Consider the following 24,605-nt stretch of genomic DNA (forward strand, 5'->3'; position numbering starts at 1 on the left):
TTAAATTGCGGTGGAACCCTGCTTCTTCCTCCCCTTTCTCCTCCTCCGGGCCCCTGTTCCCGTCCAGGTCTGAATCCCTCAGCATTGGGACAGTAGCCACAACAGCCGCAAGGGTTGATGTAGAGAGAATTTTTTTTAAAACCCCTTTTACCTTTACCCTTTCTTCCTTGGCTGGACTTTGTCCGCCCAGGTTTATTTATAAACCACGAAAGCTCATTAACAGGACCAAGCACTTCAGCAAGCCACCTTTTCACCTTTCTGATTGCAGGAAGGCCCTCTGAAGGGATAAGGCTGTGGGACATGGCTGAGAATAAAGGCAAGACAGATTCCATCAGGATGAGTACGCAGGGATGCCGGACAAACAACGGGTTTGTCCAGAACGAAGACATCCTGGAGAAGGACCCGGACCCAGGCAGCCGGCTGGACGGCGCCGTGGCCGTCCTTGGCCCTGTGGAGCCCGACCTGAAGGACATCAGGCCCTATGCGGGCATGCCCAAGGAGGTGCTGTTCCAGTTCTCGGGCCAGGCCCGCTACCGGCTGCCCCGGGAGGTGCTTTTCTGGCTCACCGTGGCTTCGGTGTTCGTGCTCATCGGGGCTACCATAGCCATCATCGCCGTCTCTCCCAAGTGTCTCGACTGGTGGCAGGCGGGGCCCATGTACCAGATCTACCCGAGATCTTTCAAGGACAGTGACATGGATGGGAACGGAGACCTAAAAGGTGGGTTCGGGAGTGGGGATTAGGGCGGGGCCGGGATGCGGCTGGTTTATGGCTCTCAATGCTCAAAACCGAACTGTGCCTGGCTTGGGCGCTCAGCACACTCCGCTGTGACTGGTCACACCGAGCTTCTCCTTGTTTATGATATTCGAAAAGCCATTCAGCACAACCCGGCAGTTCTCGGCACGATGAAAGGCTCCTCGCTGCATGCCGTTGAGCCCCCAGTGAGTTGTTTCATTTATTGCCCACTAAGTATATATGCTTAGTTCATCGATTCTGCCTTCTTATGTGGAACTCATTTCCTCCTCAAATGCTTCCTGCTTCTGTGCACCTTCTAGTTGGTTATCTCAGAGTGACAGCTTAGAACTGCTTTCCCAGTGTGTGCAGGGGCTAGTTTGGTAATCTAGCTGAGTTTCTTATTAGTGAATAAAGCATACATTATGTTTTTAGAAAAAAATTAAGTGATATCTTTAAAAGGTATAGGCTGAGTCTTTAAAGTTTAAATCCTGAGAAATGAAGGGAAGGAAAAAAGGTATTAGCAGAGTGTTGGGCGTTACTTGAATTGAGGATTGTTTAAAATAATATCCCTATTAGTAAAAATAAAATGAAACACAAGGTAAACCTTATTATTTTTTTATTAAAAAACTTTTCTCATGTTTATTTATTTTTTTTTTAAATTTTTTTTTTCCAACATTTATTTATTTTTGGGACAGAGAGAGACAGAGCATGAACGGGGGAGTGGCAGAGAGAGAGGGAGACACAGAATCGGAAACAGGCTCCAGGCTCTGAGCCATCAGCCCAGAGCCCGACGTGGGGCTCGAACTCACGGACCACGAGATCGTGACCTGGCTGAAGTCGGACGCTTAACCGACTGCGCCACCCAGGCGCCCCTCTCATGTTTATTTTTGAGAGAGAGAGAAAGAGCGTGCGCAAGGGGGGAAGGGGCAGAGAGAGGGAGACACAGAATCAGAAGCAGGCCCCACGCTCTGAGCTGTCAGCACAGAGCCCGGCGCGGGGCTTGAACTCACGGACCGCGAGATCATGACCTGAGCCAAAGTCAGACGCTCAACCGACTGAGCCACCCAGGCGCCCCCCAAAACTATTTTTTTTTAAGTTCCGCCAATAATTTCTGAGTCAAGTGTAGAGCATCCTTATACTTTGTTGCTTAAATCAGGACACTTTTAAAAGTAAAATTTTGCCAGACAGCACATGTGAACTGGAGCTGTCCTGGACAACTTGGTTGATACGGTTGCTCTAGTTCAGGTAACGATAAGAAACAAACAAGGTAATTTTTGATCAGACTTAGTTTGAAAAAAAAAAATAAAAGAAAATGATCTAATAGAGTATGGGAAGTGGGGATGAGCTTAATCTAATGTTAATGTTTATTTATTTATTTTGAGAGAGAGAGAGAGAGAGAGCACACGCACACAGCAGGGGAGGGCCAGGGAGAGATGGAGAGAGAGAAGCCCAAGCAGGCTCCACCCTCAGCACAGAAACAGACTCGGCACTCAGTCTCACAACCGGAAGATCATGACCTGAGCCGAAATCAAGAGTCCATTGCTTAACCGACTGAGCCACCCAGGTGCCCCAGAGTTTAATCTAACTTTAAAATCTAACTTTCAAATAGGAGCTTGAAATCTCTAACTTACCTTAATAATTAATGAAAGGCTATGTGATGGGGCACCTGGCTGGCTCAGCCTGTTAAGCATCCAACTCTCGGTTTCTGTTCAGGCCATGATCTCAGGGTTTCGTGGGTTTGAGCCCCACATGGGCCTCTGCACTGGCAGCATGGAGCCTGCTTGGGATTCTCTGTCTCCCTTTCTCTCTCTCTCTCTCTCTCTCTCTCTCTGCCCCTCCCCTACTTGCACTGTCTCTTTCTCTCTCAAAAATAAATAAACTTTAAAATTTTTTTGAAGATTACTTTAAAATAATTAATAAAAGGCTTTTCTTTTTCATGCTTGATATCTTTTTTTGTATCTTCCTGTGTCCTCACTAATTGAAATATTGGGATGCCTGGGTGGCTCAGTTGGTTAAGTGTCTGACTCTTGATCTCGGCTCAGGTCATGATCCCAGTGCTGTAGATTTGAGCCCTGCGTCGGGCTCCATGCTGACTGTGTAGAGCCTGCTGGGGATTCTCTCTCCCCCTCTCTCCACCCCTCCCCTCCTTGAACTCTCTCTCAAAATAAATTAATAAACTTTAAAAAAAATAAATGGGGGCACCTGGGTGGCTCAGTCGGTTAAGTGTCCGACTTCGGCTCAGGTCATGATCTCATAGCTCGTGAGTTCGAGCCCTGCGTCGGGCTCTGTGCTGATAGCTCAGAGCCCGGAGCCTGCTTCGGATTCTGTGTCTCCCTCTCTCTCTCTGTCCCTCTCCCACTTGTGCTCTGTCTCTCTCTCAATAATAAATACATGTTAAAAAAATTTTTTTTAAGTATTAAAAAATTAATAAAAAATTAATTGAAATATTATCTGTCCTTCAAGGTGCAGTTGAAACTCTTTCTGCATTAATCTTTTTTTTTTTTTCATTAGAGAGTGAGAGAACAAGCAGGGGAGAGGGGCAGAGGAAGAGAGGATTCTGTCTCTTCCACTCAGCATGGAACCCAACGCAGGGCTCGATCCCAAGACCCTGGGATCATGAGTTGAGCTGAAATCAAGAGTCAGATGCTCAACCTACTGAGCCACCCAGGTGCCCCTATATTAATCTTTATTTAAGCTTTCAGTCAGAGCATCTACTCCCCTCCCCAGAGCTCATGGGACTTTGGACTGTTTACAGTCCCCTCTGATACCGCCTTGTAACCTATCCTGGTGACTTCCCTTCCACCACCCCTCATCCCGGCGTGGCCTTAGCACCTGCTCCCTTTATGTAGTAAATGCTTAGCAAAAGTGATGTTTTGACAAAAAAGAGCTAAAATCCCTAAACCCAAATAAACTCCCCACTTCCTGGCCCTCCCCTTGTAATCTCCTTCTAGATAACATCCCAAATTCCCATACACAGGGCCATGTCTCATCAGCTCCTATTCTGCCTTTTCTAGTAACTTTGCCTTGAGGGACTAGTTGTTTCCTTTAATCAATAGGTATTTGTCCTTGAGGTTGAGGGGATTTGCTTGTTACTATCTGAAGGAACCACTCCAGGTTTCAGTTTGTTTTTGGTGATTGCCTTCTGTCCCCTGGAGTGGGGGCCTGGGATCCCTTGTTTACTTTGTATCTGCCCAGCCCCTTTGTTTTTAACCATCCTGTTCCTTTCCTTATTCTTAAGATGTCTTGTATTGTTCTGATTGAAATCAAAATCCTTTTGTTGGTGGTGAATAGTCTGTGAGGTCTCACAGACACCCATATGGAGGAACTGAGGTACAAAGGGGACAAAAACAAGCATCCTATAATAGGGGAAGAGCCCCAATGCCAGGAGTCAGGAGACTTTGTGCTTTGGTCTCAGTGACCTCCAGCCTGCTGTGGGACCTGTGACAGGCTCTGATTGTAGGAAGCCATATAGGGGTCCCACCCAAAGTTACTGGAGATTGAAGTTACTACACTCAAGTCTGATCTGCAATTAGGACTCTGAACTGGGACCGCACACACACAAATACACACTATCTGCTAATTATCCCACAAGGTTCCAAGTACAAGGAGTTTCATTCCTGTGTCTCTTCTCGGCCAAATCTAGAATTCTCTTCTGTGTAAATTATTGCCTTCAGCATTGTCCAAAGGGTATAGAACGTGAACCACGTAGGTAATTGTGAATTCTTTAAGGAGCCACATTAAAACAAGTACAAAAGAAACAGATGAGAAATTCATTTTAATAATAATTTAATTTTAGGGGCACCTGGCTGGCTCAGTCAATAGAGCATGTGACTCTTGATCTTGGAGTTATAAGTTCAAGCCCCATGTTGGGCGTAGAGGTTACTTAAAAATAAAATCTTTAAAAAAATTTAATTTTAATTTAGAATCCATTTTAATAATATTCATTTAAAGTATTTTGTTTAAGCCAACATATCAACATATCATCAACATAAAATATTACTGAGATATTTTACATTATTATATTCTTTAAAAAAATTTTTTTTAATGTTTATTTTTGTTACAGAAAGAGAGAGAGAGAGAGACAGAGCATGAGTGGGGGAGGGCAGGGAGAGAGGGAGACACAGAATCCGGAGCAGGCTCCAGGCTCTGAACCGTCAGCTCAGAGCCCAACGCAGGGCTTGAACCCACGATCTGTGAGATCATGACCTGAGCTATAGTTGGACAGTCAACTGACTGAGCCACCAAGGGGCCCCTACATTATCATATTCTTAAGAATCCAGTGTGTGTTTTGCATGTACAGCACATCTCAATAGACGAGTCACATTGCAAGTGCTCAATGGCCACGTGTACAAATGGCTGTCATACTGGACAGTGTAGCTTAGACCGTGTGTTACTCTTCTTTGTCCCTTGGTGCTTAGTCCAGCCCCCTGGCTTAGATTAGGTGTTCAAAAACCATGTGTAGGATAAATTAGCGATACTGTAGCCTTGATTTTAAATATAATCTATGAACAAGGCACAGACAGATGTTAATGTTTTCCATTTATGTTAAAGGTCAAAGGTTATTGCTAAAAGACCATTTGATGCTACTGGTAGAACTAGACTTTTCTATTTGAATTTCATCAAATTCAACAGAATTCTGAGTGTTTCTGTTTCAATATACATATTTCAATTTTAGCCATATTGGTTTTGTTTTTAATCCTTCGATCAAAAAGTCAAACTTTATTTCTCTTGGCCTTGACTTTTTTCTTCAGGCATTCAAGAGAAACTGGACTACATCAGAACTTTAAATATAAAAACTATTTGGATTACTTCATTTTATAAGTCATCCCTTAAAGATTTCCGACATGGTGTCGAAGATTTCCGAGAAATCGATCCTATTTTTGGAACAATGAAAGATTTTGAGAATCTGGTTGCAGCCATACATGATAAAGGTAAACTGAGTGGTAGGTGGGGGGTGGGGGGGGTGGGGGGGTTGAGAAAAGCATTCTCCAATTGCTTACTTAAAGCATTTTTTTCCTTAACAGACCTGTATTTGTCTAATATAATCTCTTCCTAACATTTGAAATATTTTCACTCATTAGGTTTAAAATTAATAATTGATTTCATACCAAACCACACCAGTGATAAACATGCTTGGTTTCAACTGAGTCGGACCCGGACAGGGAAATATACTGATTATTACATCTGGCATGACTGTACCCGTGAAAATGGCATAACAGTACCACCCAACAACTGGGTAAGTACCGACTTGTCTGATTTACAGAGAGAAAATGGGCAGATCTTCGGTGATTAAACTGGTTATCTATAAAGTCCTTTCAAGGAAAAAAGTGAATGGGTATAGTTTTGGGGGAGGGGAAAATTTCCCAAATAAATAGAAATAACCTACCCAAGGCTTGTAATCATTTGGATTTGGACTTTTTATTCCATTGTGGAACTGATGTGTTTTAGCACATTAAAGCCTGTACTTTCTGTTATTAGCTCCTTCCTCCCTTACTTCCCATGTCGTCAGACTTGGACTCCATGTCCTATTAGGTCATGCTGACTCCTCCGTCTTTCTGACTCCAGACTCCAGACTCCTATGTCTTTCTGACTGTGTGACTCCCCTGTCCAGTAAAACCCCAGCCATAAATGAGCCTGACCGTCCACTTTCTCTTTGCCTGAACTTTGGTGTCTGTGCCTTCGGAGACATCATACATCCATTGTCCTCACCTGAACTGAGGCATCCAGTCTTGAAATTTTACCATCCAGGCCCTCTCTCTTCCTCAAACACCCTTCTTGCCATCTCTGCCTCTTATCATGCTCAGCGGCAAGCTCTGCTTCGAAGGGTGAGCAGAAGTCATCAAACCTGCCTGCTCCTGTACCCACCCTCTTCCTACTCACCTTTTTTTACGGCAGAGGCCGGGTCTGTCTTGTCTGGGGTTACCAGACTTATAAGTAAAAATCCAGGAAGCCCAGTGAAATCTGAATTTGCATAGTTTCTGAGTATAAGGTATTTCATGGGACATACTTACACTAAAAATGATGCACTGTGTATCTGAAATTCAGATTTAGTTGTATGTTTTGTATTTTATCTGGCAACTCTGCCCCTGTCCTGGTCTGGTCCCCCCACCGGCTCTGGTTCATGTCTGTGCTGCTTTCTGCAGAGCTGTTTACCCTGGATCCTCTGGATCTCTACCCTCCAGTCCCTCCTCCTCTCTTCCTGACCTTCTCCAGAAACACTTAAAGAGGCTGACTCCTGGGCATCAACTTTTAGATGAACCAAGCGCACACAATATCAACACGTATCAATGCTGACTGTGTGATCTTCTCCCCGCCAACCTCTTGTACCCCAGGTTTCGTGAATAGTACTAGTATGCAGCCTGGTGAGCGGGTTATCAGCAATCCTGGCAGTTTTAGCTCCTTAATTTTTCTTTTCCCCAATTCCACACACTCATTAAAATGATTACGATATTAACAAGCATTTACTAAATGCATACTATGTGCCGGGCTCTGTGCTAAGTGTGTTATATTCATTCCTTCATTTAATCTGCCCTGCAAGCCTGTGAGTTTTAATTCCTGTGTTGCAGATGAGCAATGTTAAACACCTTGCCCTCCGTCACACAGCCAGTAAATGAAAGGGCTAATGATGGCACCGTCCCACCATATAGTCTACTTTTAAAAATTGCTGCCCATACTTCCAACCATATCATCTCTTGCCTGCAGGCCTGTAACAGCCTCCAATTTCTCCATCCTTCCATCTGTTCTCCACTATAGCCAACATTGTTGGCTTTTTGGGTTTGTTTGTTTTTGGTTTTTTAGTAGTTAATACATGGATACCTGGGTGGTCAGTTGGTTAAGTGTCCGACTCTTGATTTCGTCTCAGGTCATGATCATACAGTTTGTGAGTGAGTTCTGCATCGGGCTCCGTGCTGACAGCACAGAAGCTGCTGGGGATTCTGTCTCTATCCCTCTCTGCCCCTCCCTCACAGGCACTTCTCTCTCTCTCTCTTTCTCAAAATAAATAAACTTAAAAAATAGTTGATACATACCAAAATATATGTAATATATGATAGATGTATAAAACATCTTGTGGCATAACCATACAATGGAATACTACTCAGCCATAAAAGGAATGAACTATTGATAACAGGCAACACTATGGATGAATCTCAAAAGAACTATACCGGTGAAAGAAGCCAGACAGGAGGGTACATATTATTCCACTTAACATGAAATTCTAGAAAATGGAAACTCATCTGTAGTGACAGGAAGCCGATTAGTTGTTTAGGGATGGGAAGGAGATGGGGAGGAGTGGAAGATGGGGTCAGGGGGTCCCAAAGGATGGATATATTCACTATTTTGATCATGGTGAGAAGTTCACAAACATATACACATGTTGAAACTGATCAGATCGTACACACAATATGTGCAGTTTATTGTGTTCATTTATACGTGAATAAAACTGTTAGAAAATATAGGTAATACGTATCTAAGTAATAATATAGTGAACATCAATGAGCCCATCCCCAAATTAAGAATTGAACATTACCAACACTGCTGAAAATGCCTGCAGGTTCCTCCCTGTCCCTCCCCACGCCTCCTCTTAGGGGTGACCACTGCCTCACGTTTGGGGGTTTTCCAAGTCCTTGCTTTGTGTTTTTCCTATGCTGCATATGCTGCATATTTTTAAAAGATGTATTATTTAGTTTCTCCTGTTTTGGACTCTATGATAAATGTCCTGGTGCATGTAAATCTCCTGTAACTAGCTTTTTCACTGTTTTTAATGTTCATCTATGTAGAGTCCAGTAGCTGTGGTTTATACATTTTCTTTCTTTCTTTTTTTTTAACGTTTATTTCTGAGAGAGAGAGAGAGAGAGAGAGAGAGAGAGTGTGCATGAGCGGGGGAGGGGCAGAGAGAGAGGGAAGAGACAGAGGATCGGAAGCAGGCTCTGTACTGTCAGTGCAAAGCCTCATGCAAGGCTTGAACTCACAAACTGTGGTCCCGAGCCAAAGACTGATTGAGCCAACCAGGTGCCCCTATACTTTTTCACTGTTATGTAACCATTGTATAAATATTCCATGATTTACTTATCCACTCTTCCACTGATGGGCAATTGGACTGTTTCCAGGGGTTTATTTTATTTTATTTTATTTTATTTTATTTTATTTTATTTTTTTACTATTATTAACGATGCCATGGTAACATTCTCATTAGTCTCTTTGTCCCGGGGTGCATGTGCAAGAGCTTCTGAAAGGCAAATGGCTAGGAGTGAAATTTCTGGGTGCACGAGACTGCATGCTGACCTCTGCAAGATAATACCAAACTGATTGTTAAAGTGGTTGTAACAATTTATATCCCCTCCAGCAGTATAAAGCATACATATTCTCCTTAACTTACTGGTACTGCCGGACTTAATAATTTTTACCAAATGAACCTAAATTGGTATCACTTTGAGGTCTTCCTTTTCCATTTATCTAGTTGCAAATGAAGATTTATCTGGTTACTAATGATGTTGAACATTTATTCGCTTGAGCTTCCATTTCATTCACTTGAGCTTCCATTTTGGTGAAACACCTGTTTATGGTTCCTTTCCTCAGTTTTCTTTTGGGTTGTTTGTGCCTTTGAAATTGGTGGGGTTCTTTTTGTATTCTGGATACCCATCTTTTCTTGGTCGCATAGACTGTAAATATCCTGGTTTGTGTCAGGGCCGGCGATGAGGGTGTGTTTCCTTGAAAGGCGGCAGCTGCCACTTAGCTCCACCCACTTGTTTTAGTGGCAATTTGGACCCACCATGACTGGGTCTTCCAGTTAAAAAGAAAAGGATTTGTGCAAAATCCCCCAGTTTGTAAATGTTGCCCAGATGTTTTCTTTTGCATGAAATGAACAAAAGCCCAAGCTAGAGCCCTGAGGAACCGCCCCATTGAAGGAACCAAGCTGACTTAAAAGCAGCAGCGAGAGAGGCGGGAAAGTCCGCCAGGAGAGTCATGCTTTGGAGTCACATTTGTGAGCATTCCTAGAAAGAGGAAATCAGTGCCAGGTGCTTGAGTCTGCTAGATTTCTTTTACTCCTGAGGGCTAGAGGGTTTTGATTTTGATTATTTTATTTTATTTTATTTTATTTATTTTATTATTGTTATTTTTTTAAGAAGAGTTTTAAGTGGATGATTCTACTAATTTTCCGAGGATCCAGTTTAAATATCCACTCTGTGGATTCAAACTCCAAGACCAATGGAACGTATCTTTCTCCCCAGTTGACCATCGTTTGCATTTTTTTCACAAACAGGAGTCCAGAGCCTGGATAGAAGGTTCAAGAAAATATGTTAGAAATGTCTGCTCTTTAGGTTCTTTCTGGGACTCGACAGCTCCACTCCCATCGCCCCCCCCCACCCCCGCTCCCAGGCCCATGCATCACTGCCACCCACCTGCACCCTCACCACCAGCTGCTGTGGGCCCAAGTGGGGAGCAGTTTCCTTTGGTCTTGGTTTCCAGTGACCCCTCACCCCAGGCGCATACTTGCCCTTCCAGACAAAGCTGACTTCCCACCTTGCTGCATCCTGCCCCTGCTGCGTCCCCACACTCAGCGGTGGGACACTGCCGACTGGGCTCTTGGTTTGGGCATCCCTTCTGCTTCCCCACTCTTCCCTCTAAGGGCTTCCCACTAAGGGGCCCAGGAGGGCTCCCCTGGCCTTAAAAGGGGCTCAAGCCCCATCTCATTCTGATCTGCCCCACTCCATAGCCCTGGCAGCAGCAGATACGGCCAATGGGGAGGGGCGTTCAGCTCCAAGATGCCCCCAACCAACCTGTGCCTCAGTAGGTGTGGCTCACACCTAGTCTTCTTCCTTCCCACCTTGCCTAGTCCTTGCTCAAGGTCAGATGGTCCCATTTGGGGCACAAGAGGGAAGGCAGGAGGGGTCTGAGCCCCCTACCCTCGGTAAATGGGCTCCAGCCCACCTCACCGCCACCCTGGAATCTATTGCAGTGAGGGAAATGCAGTCCACCCATTATCCAGGAGGCCCGGGTTCCCTGTGGCAGCCACCTCAGGTGGGCCGCAGCCACTGCCCGACCCCATCCGCTTCCACCCTAGGCCTTGGTTTCCCCATGCCTCACACGGGGCACTAATAACAAGGAACTAGCCTTGCTCACTCCCACCCTTCCGCTCCTCCCTACCCCCCAAGGTTCTGGTTCCATCTTTCCTCTGTTCACAAACTACCTCTGGACAGTGTGTTGTTTTTGTTCAATGTTTCCATTCTTAGACACACGTCATCGCTGCCATGACCACCACATGTTCGTCCTAATTGCTTCCTGCTGTTCTGCCCGCATCCCCCTCCTCCAAGATGCTCTTAGGGGAAGGGGCCTGGGGCAGAGCAGGCTGGGTTACCGACCACCCCAGTCCCAGGGAAAGTGGGATGCTGTGGCAGAGCGAGGCGGGGGGACCTGTATTAACCATCGAGGGTGTAGGGGCCACCTCCTCCCCATTCTGCCAGGGAAGAGGTAGCCATTATTTGTCCCAGCCTGGTCCTCCCTCCCCCAGTCTGGTTTCTGATTTGTAGTTATTGAATAAAAAAAATATCCTGTTCCGGAGAAAAAAAATGTCCGCTCCTTAAATTGGCCTCATTCTACATTTGAGAGCATTGGTTTGCTATTGCGGTTGTTAGGAACAGCTTCTACTAGACAAATATACCCCAACTACATCTGTGCGGCATTCGTGGGTGACATTTTAAGGAATGAATTTATCCAGTGCTCTCCCTAGAAGGAAAATTCCGAGGATTTGCGCACTCCACCTGCACCGGGCCAGGGATGGCAATGATCGTTTCTTTGCGGGCAATGCCATTACATGGATGCTAAGAAGGTGATATGCTATTTTCTGTTTGCTAGCTAAGTGTGTACGGAAACTCCAGTTGGCACTTTGACGAAGTACGAAACCAATGTTACTTTCACCAGTTTATGAGAGAACAACCTGATTTAAATTTCCACAATCCTGATGTTCAAGAGGAAATAAAAGTGAGTACAGATACCCCCACAGACTTCTCCATTGCATGGGTGTAGAAGTGGGTACCCGATACACTTTGTGTTGAACAGTAATTGTTGACTTCGGCTCAGGTCATGATCTCGCGGTCCGTGAGTTCGAGCCCCGCGTCGGGCTCTGTGCTGACAGCTCAGAGCCTGGAGCCTGTTTCAGATTCTGTGTCTCCCTCTCTCTCTGCCCCTCCCCTGCTCATGCTCTGTCTCTCTCTGTCTCAAAAATAAATAAACGTTAAAAAAAATTAAAAAAAAAAAAACAACAACCAAGTAATACAATTAAACTCTGGGATTATGGAGTCTGAGGCAGATATTAGACCCTCAGACATGCTGGTCGTTCCTTCCTCACACAACGGATGGGGGAGGGAGGCAGAAATACCTTGGTAACTTAGCCCTGAGGTACCCCTCTGCCTGTGATGATGAGAGGATGCAGTGAGGTGCGCCAGAGTGTGGGCTCTAGATCTGAGCCTGCATCTGGACCCAGCGCCACTGCTGCTACCGTGGGCTTCTGGGTGAGATATTTGGCTTTCCGTGTCTCTGACCCCTCATCTGTGAAACACGGTCGAAGGCGGTATTCGTCTCACGGGCTGTCTGGAACATTGCGGGACGTGACCCGTGCACGGCCTTCTGTATCCAGGTCGTGTTCTAAGCACTGGAAATGCAGCCGCGAATCAAACCTGCTCTCAAGGCGTTGTCTGCAAACCGAGGGGAGGGCACACAGTTACCAACTAAATGTGTAACGTGTCGGGTGGCCCCTGAGGGTAAGGGACGTCAGAGTGCCAGGCACAAGTTGGTTTGGGGCCATCCCTCCGTGGAGGTCCTGTTTGGACAAAGACCTGAAGTTTGAAAGGGAGACCTGTGTATGTTTGGGGGAAGAAGGTTCCAGGCAGGAGGAAGAGCCAGTGCAGAGACCTCGAGGTGAGAGTGTGCTTCGTGTGTTTCAGGAATGACGTGGAGGCTGGTGCATCCAGTGACCAGAGGGAGCAAATGGAAATGCAGGACACCAGCTAAATTTTCATTTCAGATAAACAACGAGAAAGATGGTATTAGGGACCCGCTTCTGCTAAAACATTACTCGTGGCGCATCTGAAATGAAAACTTAGCGGGGTGTCCTGTGTTTTATCTGGCAAGCCTGCCAGTGCATAGGAGTGACACGAGAGGGAGGGTTAGGGGCTGAGGTCCAAGAAGTGGAGACGAGGGGCGGATCCCACGGGGCCACGAAGGCTGCTGTAAGGGATTCCTGCTGAGCTGCTGAAGCTCCCTCCGTGGCCCCTCATAGGAGGCTTCCTGTCGGCGGTCACCACACAGTGGTGGTTCCAATACCCAACACGACAGACATCAGCTGTGTTATTGCTGCTGCTGCTGCTGCTGTGGCTGTAGTGGGCAGGGATTCAGGTTAGTGGGGGAGTGCTCTGAGGTCGGTAGGTGGGGAGGGGACCCAAACAGAACAGAGAGCTGTGGGTCCCTTTCTATAGCTCTCACCCTGTCAGCTGAAGGGTGAGAGTGCAGGTGGCCACGCTGGAGCCACTGAGGGCGCCCACAACCCTTAAGTCTGTTCTTGTTTTTTTTTTCTTTCCTCTTATGTTTATTTACTTTTGAGAGAGAGAGAGAGAGAGGCAGAGAGAGAAGGAGACAGAGGATCTGACTTGGGCTCTGCGCGGATAGCAGTAAGCCCGATGCAGGGGCTTGAACTCACAAACCGTGAGATGACGACCTGAGCTGAAGTCGGATGCCTGACCAACCGAGCCCCCCTGGGCGCCCCTCTTGTTTTTAAGTACTACCTCTAGGGAGATATAATTCACATAAACATAAAATGCACCCCTTCAAGTGTATAATTCAGTGGTTTTAGTCTCTTCACAGAGTCGTAAAGCTATCACCACTGATTTCACAACATTTTCTTCACCCCCCAAAGAAGCCCTATATCTATTAGCAGATACTCTCCATGCCTACCCCCCCCCCTCCCCATTGCCGGCAACTGCTAATCTACTTTTTGTCTCCGTGGATACGCCTGTTCTAGGCATTTCATATAAACAAAGTCGTACAATATCTACCTATATGTCTACGATATGTATCTGTATTTATAACCTACATTTAATAAGTTGAGAAACTGCCCAGCTCTATTCCAAATCAGCTGCACCATGTTTAGTCCCGGTAGCAATGTGTGAGGGTCCCGATTTCCCCACATCCTTCCTTGCCAGCACTTGTTACCGTCTGTATTCTTGAGTACCGTCATCCTAGTGGGTGTGTAGTGACATCTCACTGGGGTTCCGATTTACGTTTCCCTGATGGCTGATGACGTTCAGCATCTTCGCATGCGCTTATGTAGTTTATTTTTATATCTTTGCTGGAGAAATGTCTGTTCGCATCCTTTGCCCATTTTAAAATTGTGTTATTCGTCTTTCTGTTGTTGGTTTTAAGATTCTTTTGAAGTTTATTTATTTTGAAAGAGTGTGAGCAGGGGAGGGACAGAGAGAGAGAGAGGGAGAGAGAATCCTAAGCAGGCTCCACACTGTCCAGAGCAGAGCCCTACCTGGGGCTTGAACCCACAAACTGCAAGATCATGACCTGAGCCAGAGTCGGATGCTCAACTGACTAGGCCACCCAGATGCCCTGGTTGTAAAAAAATTTGTATAGGGGCGCCTGGGTGGCTCAGTTGGTTAAGTGTCTGACTCTTGATTTTGGCTGACAGGGAGGAGCCTGCTTGGAATTCTCTCTCTCTCTTTCTGCCCTTCCCCCGCTCGCTCTCTCTCTCTCTTTCTCTCTCTTTCAAAGTAAATAAAATAAACTTTAAAAAAGAATTTTATATGTATTCTGGATACATGATTTGCACTTTTCTCCCATGCTGTGGGGTGTCTTCTTGCTTTCTTGATGGAGTCCTTTGAAGCACAAGTTTTAAATGGTCCAATTTATCCGTTTTTTTCCTTTTGTTGTTTGTACTTTAGTGTCATTTAAAAACCATTGCCTAACCCAAGGTTATGAAGATTTTTTATGTTTTGTTTTCCTAGTTTTATAGTTGTAGCTCTTACATTTTAGGTATCTGATCCACTTTTTAGTATATGTGCTGCCGAAGCGAGCACGTCTGATCCACTTTTTAAATTACCTTTTATATATGGCATGAGGGGGTCCAACTTAATTCTTTGGCATGTGGCTGTCCAGTTATTCCCACAACATGTGTTTAAAAAAAAAGTTATTCTTTCCTCATTGAACTGTCTTGGAACCCTTTTGAAAATCAACTGGCCATAAATGTCAGGATTTATTTCTAGACTCAATTCTTCTCTATTGATCTGTAGGTCTGTTCTTGTGCCAATACCATAATGTCTGGATTAGTCTAGCTTTATGGGAAGTTTCAAAACTGGGTCGTGTGAGTCCTACAATTTTGTTCTTCTCTTTCAAGATTGTTTGGCTATTTTGGGTCCTTGTGTTCCTTTCTTTCTTTTGGCGATCAATTATTATTATTATTATTTATTGGAGTATAGTTGACATACGATGTTATATTAGTTTCAGGTGTACAACATAGTGATTTGACAATTCCGTATATTACTCAGCGCTGCCCACAGTAAGTGCAGCTGCCATCTGTCACCATACAACGTTACTAGAATATTATTGACTGTATTCCCATCGCTGTACTTTTCATCTCCATGACTTGTTCTGCAACTGAATGTTTGTACCTCTTAATCCCCTTTATCTCTTGTGCCCATCTCTCCACCGACCTCCCCTCTGGCAGCCACCAGTTTATTCTCTGTATTGAAAAGACTGTTGTTTGTTTTTGTTTTGTTCTTTAGATTCCACAGATAGGTGAAATCATATGGTATTTGTCTTTCTCTGTTTGACTTATTTCACTTAGCATAATCCCCTCGGGGTCCATCCATACCGATGTAAATGGCCAGGTCTCATTCTTTTTATGGCTGAGTAATATTCTGGTGTGTGTGTGTGTGTGTGTGTGTGTGTGTGTACAGACCACATCTTCTTTACCCATTCATCTGTGAATGGACACCTGGACTGCTTCCATAGCTTGGCTATTGTAAATAATGCTGCACTAAACATGGGGGTGCATGTATCTTTTTGAGTTAGTACTTTTGTTTTCTTTGGGTAAATATCCAGGAGTGGAGTTACTGGATCATATTCTTTCCATATGAGTTTCCATATGATCAGCTTGTCAATTTCTGCAAGCAGCCTGCTCCTGGGATTTGAATAGGGATTGCATTGAATGCGGGCATCAGTGCGGGGCAGCATTGCCACTCTAACAATATTAAGTCTTCTGGACCAGGAACACATGATGTCTTTCCACTTGTTTAGGTCTTTAATTTCCTTCAACATTGTTTTGCGTTTTCAGTGTGCAAGTCTTGCATTTTGTTGCTGTTGCTGTTAAATATATTCCTGTAGACTCCTTACTTCTAAGGCTGTTTTTACTACACATGTTTAATGTTTCCCAGAATTTAGATGAATTTAGACGATCTGTTCCAGAAGTAGGCACCTTGTCAGTGCCGCCTTGTCTCTTTGAGGTTGGGGAGAGGGGGGTGGGGCAGGGTGGCAGACACAGCTCCCAACTAGGGTTGGTTTTAACCTTCTTTGCTGGAGGGTGGACACGTCTTCCTTCACCAAAGATCATTTACACACCCCCACCTGTACCTTTCCCCGCCCCACCCCACCCCCACACACTTTTGGGCATTTACTTTGTGCCAAGTGCCTTACCTGGATCATCCCATTTATGCTCTGACCAAGCCTTATTTAGGAGACTGCAGGATCATTTTACAGAGAAGGAAACTGAGAGTGAAAGAGGTGAAGTCACCCACCTGGGGCGGATTGATCCAGAGCAGGATTCAAACCCAGAGTCCATCCTCTTACCCACAACCCCACTTCCGACTTGAGGCAAACCCGTTTCTGTGTCTGTGCGTCACTTTTCCTACACAGTTTTTCAAGGGGTTTCAGTTGGAAATTCATAAACGTGGCGGGGCGCCTGGGTGGCTCAGTCGGTTGAGCGTCCGACTTCGGCTCGGGCCATGGTCTCGCAGTTTGAGAATTGGAGCCCCGCGTCCCGCTCTGTGCTGACAGCTCAGAGCTTGGAGCCTGCCTTGGATTCTGTGTCTCCCTCTCTTTCTGCCCCTCCCCTGCTCACATTCTATCTGTCTGTGTGTCTGTTTCTCTCTGTATCTCAAAAATAAGTAATAAACATTAAGAAAAGAAAAAAAGTAGAAATTCATAAATGTGAGTATAATCCAGTTGGTTTATCAGGCACTGGATTTCTCCAGGCTCCTTGTGGCAATAGAGATGGATTGTCTGGAGATGTTTAGACAAGTGTGATCAATTCTGTCCAAAGGTGCCAGCCAATACATTAATTATTTTTTGACGGTTCCGGCCGTTCCCTTGCAGGCATCCAAGTAGTGGAACAAGAGCCTTATTTACTAGTCTCAACAGAATGAGATTCCCCTTGGGATGAATCGTTAACTGCCTCCAGTTGAAGGTTAGACATTTTTGTAAGGCTGGTATAGAAGATTTGCTTCTAGAACTAAATAAGAAAGGCCAAGAAGCTGCAAGGAAAGGCTCTTTGCTGCTGAAGAGGGACTTTTCACACGAAGGGGACTTTCCAACACCCTCCTACCCCCCAGCAGCACTTATCTCTGCAGTAGAGCTAAGCAGGTTAATTATTTGCAACCCAGCGAGTTTGTGGTGGGGAGGCATTTGGAATGATTCCTGCTTGCATACCAGCTCGCACTCATGGCGACTTCTTGCTTCTGGCTCCCATCAGATTTCAGATTATCTGCACAGTGGGAGGCAAGCGGGGGGCACACAGCACACAGCACCCTCGTCTCTCCTCTCTGTATCCTCCTTGCACTGGCCTTCAGGGGACTTGGCTCTGCCCTGAACCTCTCGGGGCTTGAGTGTGTTTACCTCGTGAAGTCTAGAAGCCTTCTTGGGAGAAGGTGGAGGCTTACGTTTGTATGGCATTTTGGACGTTTCCAGCCACTTTGGTTTTTACTTGCGATCACGTCTCTTCTTTGCCAAATGAGTGAACAGAAGTCCAGAGAGCTGGGTTAGTAGCAGAGCAGGGAAGAGACTCCACACAGCCCAGCCCTCTGCCTGAACGGTGTCAGGACCCCGAGCCCGCCATGTGGAAATGTTGAGTGCTGGCGTGTGGGATCTTGGGGAGTTAGTATGTTCATGGCCACTGGGGACAGGGAGCCCAGGTACCCCACCTCCACCCACCCCACCCCACCCCCCACCCCGCCCCGGCTTAAATGTCAGCTCTGCTCTGCTCCTACTGAGCACGGCGTTGGTGGTGAGGTGGTGAGGATTTGAGTTTACAAGGTCTTAGGGAAATCATTTTCCATTTGCATTTTGGAAATCAGTGACTGTGGAGAAGGGGTTTGAGTGGGGCAGGTTTGGAGGCAGAGGGGCCAGGGGAGAGGATGGGTCAGTCATCAGGGAAGAAATGCCAGGGGCTTTGGAGCAGTGAGGTGGCACGGGGTTGCAGGGGTATCATCAGGTTAGAGAGGAGTCTGGCGTGACTCTCAGATTTTGGATTTGAATGCAGACTGGCGGTGGTGCCATTTCCTGAGATGGGAGACAAAAGACGAGGGGGGGGGGCATGTCTTGATCATGGAGAGTTTGACGTCTGAGATGTCAAAGTATTCAATGGAGACTCGGATATAAGGACACGGAGCTTGGGAGACATGTCTGGCTTAGAGATAAAACTCTGGGATTTGTGGGCATGCGGACAAGGCTTACAGAGTCAGGCAGGTAGTGTCAGTGAGAGCTCCAGGCTGGCCAAGATGGACAAGGGGGTCGCTTGCAACTGAGCTTGAGGTGATTGTTGGCATGTGGGAATAGGGGCCAGGAGTTGGCAGATCTTCCAATCGAAAGAATAAAATAAAATAAAATCAGAGCAAATGGGTAAGGGTGCCAGAGGTTCCAATTCTGGTGCCACCACTTACTAACTCTGTGACCGTGATCAAGTTACCTCATCTCCCTGTGCCTCAGATCCCTCGTTGGTAAAACAGGAACAATAATGACACATACCTCGTAGGGGTGATTGGGGATTAAGTGGTTTAACCTCTCTGTATGGCATTTAGGATGGGGTGTTCCTTGTTATTTAAATGCTTGTTAAATAATAAATGGGTAGATAAATGAGTCAATACAATGTTGTGAAATGAACAGGGAGTGTAAGAGCCCCCCAAAGTGCTAATATTTAACTTTTCTTTATTTTTGAGACAGAGTGAGAGCATGAGTGGGGGAGGGGCAGAGAGAGAGGGAGACACAGAATCCGAAGCAGGCTCCAGGCTCCGAGCTGTCAGCACAGAACCCGATGCGGGGCTCGAACTCACAAACCATGAGATCACGACCTGAGCTGAAGTCGGACACTCAACCGACTGAGCCACCCAGGCGCCCCCCAAAGTGCTAATATTTAAAGGACTGCGGAGTAGACAGAGAAAAGTAGCAAACAAGGAGTGGGTATCCGGGAGCTAAGGGATAGGAGTATTTCTAGAAGGCGCGTTTAGTCAGCAGGGCCAAACACTGCAGAGAGATCAGGTAATGTAAACACCCAAGTGTGAATTGACTCTAGCAGCAATACCTTATTTAGTCCGTACAGAAACTCTGCCAGGCGGGTGTAATTTTATGGATGAGGAGACCAAGGTCAGTAAGGCCATGCAGATGCCCTAACGCACACAGCTGGATGCAAAGTGGGGAGCTGGGAAGGGCGCTCGGATGGGTCAGAATCCTGAGCCCGTGATCCTTCCTCCATGCCCTGTTCCTGAAGGAGTTAGCCAAGAGTTTCACCAAGATTTCTGAACAGCAGTAGGGTCGATTTTCTTTCCTTTGCTTAAAAGCAGAGAATATAGTTTTCTCTCTGTACTTCTAAAATATCCTATAGTTTGTTATTCCTCTTTGAGATGGACTGAACCTGGGGTTTATGTCACTTTCAAGACGATGTCTTACAGATCGTCACCTGTAAGAGCAGTTTTTCTATTTCGCAAACTAAGCTTTTTAGGTAAATGGCCCAGTAACTTTAGTCATCTCAAAAGAAAAGTTTTGCCTCTAGGTTTCGTGAATCTGGATATGAGACTAGTAATGCTGAATTGGTTCCTGTTTTACTCAGCGCAGTGACTTGTTTAAGGAGAAAAGAATGAAAAGGTGCCTGGTAGAGAAACCAGGACTCTGTGATGTCATGGGAGTTATACAGGAATCGGGGACACAATGTACTGTCCCCAGAGTCCCGTGGCGCCTCTGTGGGTCACCCAGACCCAGTAGAACTAGGCTCTGTGCCCATTTCTGCACTAGGCACCCTGGGAGAGCTTAAATGGGGTAAAGAGAGGGTTAATGATTAAAATCTAGAGCTCCCTTTTCTCACCTAGTTGGGAGAATAAATAGCACAAATATTTTTCAAGAGCACATTTTGGATTATCTGAATGAAGACCACAGCATTTTTACAATGACTCTCAAAAATAACCATCCAACTTTTGCTGTTTTGTCTCTTCAGACGATCATTGTATCTCTTACTGGACTGAAGTGAAAACCCCTGCCAGGGCCAGAAACCTTTGCTCGGGTACACATTTCTCATTTTTTTTTTTTTTTAATTTTTTTTCAACGTTTATTTATTTTTGGGACAGAGAGAGACAGAGCATGAACAGGGGAGGGGCAGAGAGAGAGGGAGACACAGAATCGGAAACAGGCTCCAGGCTCCGAGCCATCAGCCCAGAGCCTGACGCGGGGCTCGAACTCGCGGACCGCGAGATCGTGACCTGGCTGAAGTCGGATGCTTAACCGACTGCGCCACCCAGGCGCCCCCACATTTCTCATTTTTTATGGCTGGGTCAACCGTTAGCAAGTCTAACTATTCCCAGAGGGAATAAGGACCCCATGAAGAAAGTGAGCAGATTTTTTTCTGGGAAATCCGTGCCCCAAAGCTTAATGTTTACAACAGCGTGGTGTTTAATGTTTTCCTACAGCTTTGTCGGAGGTGGCTTGGATGGATTACAACTATTTGTGTCCCACCCCCACCCTGACCCACCTCCCATGTTCTCTCTTGTCAGGACCAACTCCACCTGGCCGTAGGCCTGGGTTGTATGGAGTCTGAAGCTTGTGAAAATTTGGGGCCTTCTTAAAATAGTGTAAAGTTAGGTACAGAGTGTTTACTTAGCCCGGGGAAAGAAGGTGGGTAGGAAGGGGCCGGGGTTACTGAAGGGTCCTGAAGCTTCATGCTGAGTTGACCCCTGGGGCCACCGGGACGAGATGGTTCTGCCTCATCAGTGAGGTACCTTTACATCTATTGACTTCTCTCTCTCAATCTCTAACCAATCGCTCTCACTTCCTGCCTTCCTGCTGCGCTGACCTCCAGGACCAATCCTGCTATTTCATCTTCTTGTAAGATCATGTGCCTCTCCTTTAAAGCTTTGTATCCTGGCTGTGACTTAAATATTCTTGCATTACTATTTGCTGTCTAGTTGGGGATTCTAAATAAATTCAGGAGACCTAGGACCATAGCTGTTGTATTTTGCTCATGGTTGTAGGGCTTAGCTAAGTGCCTGGCCCACAGTTGGAACCCGAATACTTATTGAATGAATGCATTTGGTTAAGAGCAAGAGGCTAGTAACAACAAATTTGTGGGTTTTGTGTGGGTAGAACCAGCTTAAGGGTATTTGGTTCAACTGTGTCCACGCTAAGGTTCTAAGTCTGCTCTTAGATTTGAAAATGTTTTTCAAGCTTTGTTACTCACACATGTCACTTTAAAGGGACTTGACCTCAGCAGTATTAACCCTTCCAGTTAGCCTGTAAGAAACCCTTGAGACCCTTGAATTACAGCGCCCTAGAGACCCTACATTCACATGTAGACACGAAACACATTTTAAAAAGGACACGTGTTTTTTTGGGTGATAGTCTTTATTTGGGACTATGGCTCTGTTCTCCATAAATTAGCTACTTAGTCTAGTACTCCGAGTTGTGGGCTGTTCTGTTTTAATGTGATAAGTACGTTCCTGTAAAACCTGCCACTCAGTAAGGGCTGAGCTGAGAGGAAAGTGGGGACAGCCACTGTCCCTCTGCAGAAGGGTAGCTTGCGGCTGGTGCCAGAGTAGAGCCAGCTGGGAGGGGTGGAGAGCGGAGACCTTGTTCCTCTGCTCTTCAAGGCCCTGTGGTCCTTCCAGCTGCCCCAGTAGAGGCCAAGTCAGTTCTCCCTCCGTGCTTAGCCATGCTGTCCTACAAACAGTCCAGAATGTTCTTCCTAATCGTACTCCCTGATAAACTCCCACTGGTCAAGGTAGAACTCTAGTTTTTCTTTTGCTGTTTGTGGCCACCCATGTTAAATTTGATCTTCTTGGAGCGCCAACAGCCCTGCAGACAAGGAGTCTCCTCTCATGATGCTGCAGTGCACTCCACCTGGCATTATTAGGTAATCTTCTCATGTCTCATGTGTCCCCAACTATTCTGTAAATGCACTGACACCCGGGGCCATGATGAATTTTCGTGTCCCAATGGTATCACAGCATGTTTGACTTATTTGGGCTTTGTACTGTGTACTTTCAGTCCATGACTGGTTCACTGAGGACCTGGTGCTGTGGTCCGAGGCAAGGGAAACAGAAATGAAAGCTGCAGTCTTTCCTTCTAGAATCTCCCACTCTGGTGGAAGAACCCTTCATGACCTGATGCTTAGCTGATTGTTTTCTCTGTTTGGAGTGACCTTTAAGGAACTGAGGTTTGGGGGAAGATGTGTTCCCAGTTTCTCCTGAGTCCCTTTCACTGTGGTTTCATGCCTTCATTTTGAGTGATTCTTTAAACTTTGGAAGCATGCTCATAACGTTAATTACAAATGTAACATTCTGAATTCAAATTTGAGGGAAGTATGGGAGTCCATAAATGCAGTGAGAGTTCACTACATTAAGCTGCTATGCTCAACAGACAAAAATACACTATAGGAGTGCTGTGCTTCTTTTGTATCTGGAGATGGCCGTTTTATAGTGGAAAGTCATTACAGACAGAAACTTTAAGCATTATAAACATAATGCATAATGTAACCAAAGCATTTTGTTTCTTTGTGTTTAGGAGATCATACAGTTCTGGCTCACAAAGGGTGTTGATGGCTTTAGTTTCGATGCTGTTAAATTTCTTCTAGAAGCAGAGCATCTGAGAGATGAAGCCCAAGTGAATAAGACTCAAATACCGGTAAAGTTTTGTCTTAAACATTATTTTTTCCCCCTTTCTAAAAATGTCATCAGAGCATTTTCTTTTTTTCTTTATGTTTATTTATTTTTGAGAGAGAACGTAAATTCAGGAGACCTAGGACCGTAGCTGTTGTATTTTGCTCATGGTTGTAGGGCTTAGCTAAGTGCCTGGCCCACAGTTGGAACCCGAATACTTACTGAATGAATGAATTTGGTTAAGAGCAAGAGGCTAGTAACAACAAATTTGTGGGTTTTGTGTGGGTACGAGAGTGGGTTAGGGGCAGAGAAAGAGGGAGAGACAGAATCCAAAGCAGGCTCCAGGCTCCGAGCTGTCAGCACTGAGCCCGATGCAGGGCTCAAACTCATGAGCTGAGAGATCATGACCTGAGCTGAAGTTGGTCACTCAACTGACTGAGCCACCCAGGCACCCCCAGAGGGTTTTCTTTTTTAGCACGAGACACCACTGACCAGAGAGGAATTTGATCCTATCTACTATAGGAAGCTTTTAAAAAAATTTAATTTAGTTAAATTTATTAATATATGCCTCTGAATTTTAAAGCATAGTTTTTTTTAAAGTTTGAGAGTGAGCACACTGGAGTGGGGGAGGGGCAGGGAGAGAAGGGCAGCACGGAGCCTGATGCAGGGCTCAAACCCACAAACCAGATCATGTCCTGAGCTTAAAGCCAGAGTTGGACTCTTAACTGAGCCACCATGGTGCCTGAAGCGTAGTTTTGTGTGTGTGTGTGTTTCCATGCCCAAAACGGGGCTTGGACTCACAATCCCAAGATCAAGAACTGTATGCTTCACTGACTGAGCCAGCCAGGCGCCCCTATCGGAAATGCTTTGAATCGTTTTCTTTAGAAGAACAGAGTTGTTTCAAATGCATATGCCTAGATGTTTCCTTCATTGGCACCCTCTGATGTAGGGCATCCTTAAGGAGTACTTTGGTGACAAGGGTTCCGAGGGCACGGGCTCCACCAAGGGCTCTGACAACTCACTCAAGCTCAAGTGGGGAGGCGATTGTATCATCTCACTCAAGCTCAAGTGGGGAGGCTTAGGATTCCTGAGCCGCTTCTGTAATCATTAAAGAACACACAGAAGAGCAGGTAACACACGCCTGCTGAATGTCTGTATGCTAGGTGTTTATTTAGAACAGTCCATTTAACTCTGGCAACAGCTCACGGGAGACATTTCATGATCCTCATTTAGAAAATCTTAGAGAACTGACTTTATCAGGGGTGATGGAGATGATAAATAGAACTATAAACCAAGCCTATCTTGCTACAGAATCTGGGTTCTTTGTGGTTCCACACCAGTGGCTCTCACCCTCCCCCCCCATGTCACACCAGAGACAGTAACCAGGATGCCACTCCGCTCTTCTGGTTGACCACCACTCTACAGTCACTCTATGTTCAATGGCTAGACAGGAGTCCTAAAATGGGTTGCAGAGTAATGGATTTGTAAATTTACACAGTGGATTATACGTTAGTCAAAATAAATGAGTTACAGTGACACACAACAATATGGGTGAATCTTAGTGTAATGTTTAGTGAAAAAAGATAGGGGCACCTGGTGGCTCGGTTAAACATCTGCCTCTTGATTTTGGCTTAGGTCATGATCTCATGGTTCATGAATTTGAGCCTTGCATTGGGCTCTGTGCCAACAGTGCAGAGCCTGCTTGGGATTCTCCTTCTCTCTCCCTCTCTCTGTCTGTCCCCTGC

The 24,605-nt window shown here is 45.7% G+C and overlaps 1 protein-coding gene across 2 annotated transcripts in view; it reads left to right on the forward strand.

Moving 5' to 3' along the window:
- The first annotated feature begins 200 nt into the window (after nt 1-200).
- Nucleotides 201-24,605, forward strand: part of SLC3A1 (solute carrier family 3 member 1) — a 37,048-nt gene continuing 12,643 nt past the window's right edge. Inside the window, exons 1-5 of one of the 2 annotated variants that reach the window (XM_003983937.6) lie at nt 202-718; nt 5,485-5,664; nt 5,815-5,969; nt 11,588-11,713; nt 22,766-22,885. In XM_003983937.6, coding sequence (XP_003983986.3) covers nt 301-718; nt 5,485-5,664; nt 5,815-5,969; nt 11,588-11,713; nt 22,766-22,885 — 999 coding nt within the window. In that variant the 5' untranslated portion in view covers nt 202-300. Of the gene's footprint in view, nt 719-5,484; nt 5,665-5,814; nt 5,970-11,587; nt 11,714-22,765; nt 22,886-24,605 lie in introns of both variants that reach the window. The other variant, XM_019827133.3, reaches the window with a different exon arrangement.

The sequence above is a fragment of the Felis catus genome, chromosome A3, assembly GCF_018350175.1.
Source record: "Felis catus isolate Fca126 chromosome A3, F.catus_Fca126_mat1.0, whole genome shotgun sequence".
Classification (NCBI taxonomy): Eukaryota; Metazoa; Chordata; class Mammalia; order Carnivora; family Felidae; genus Felis; species Felis catus.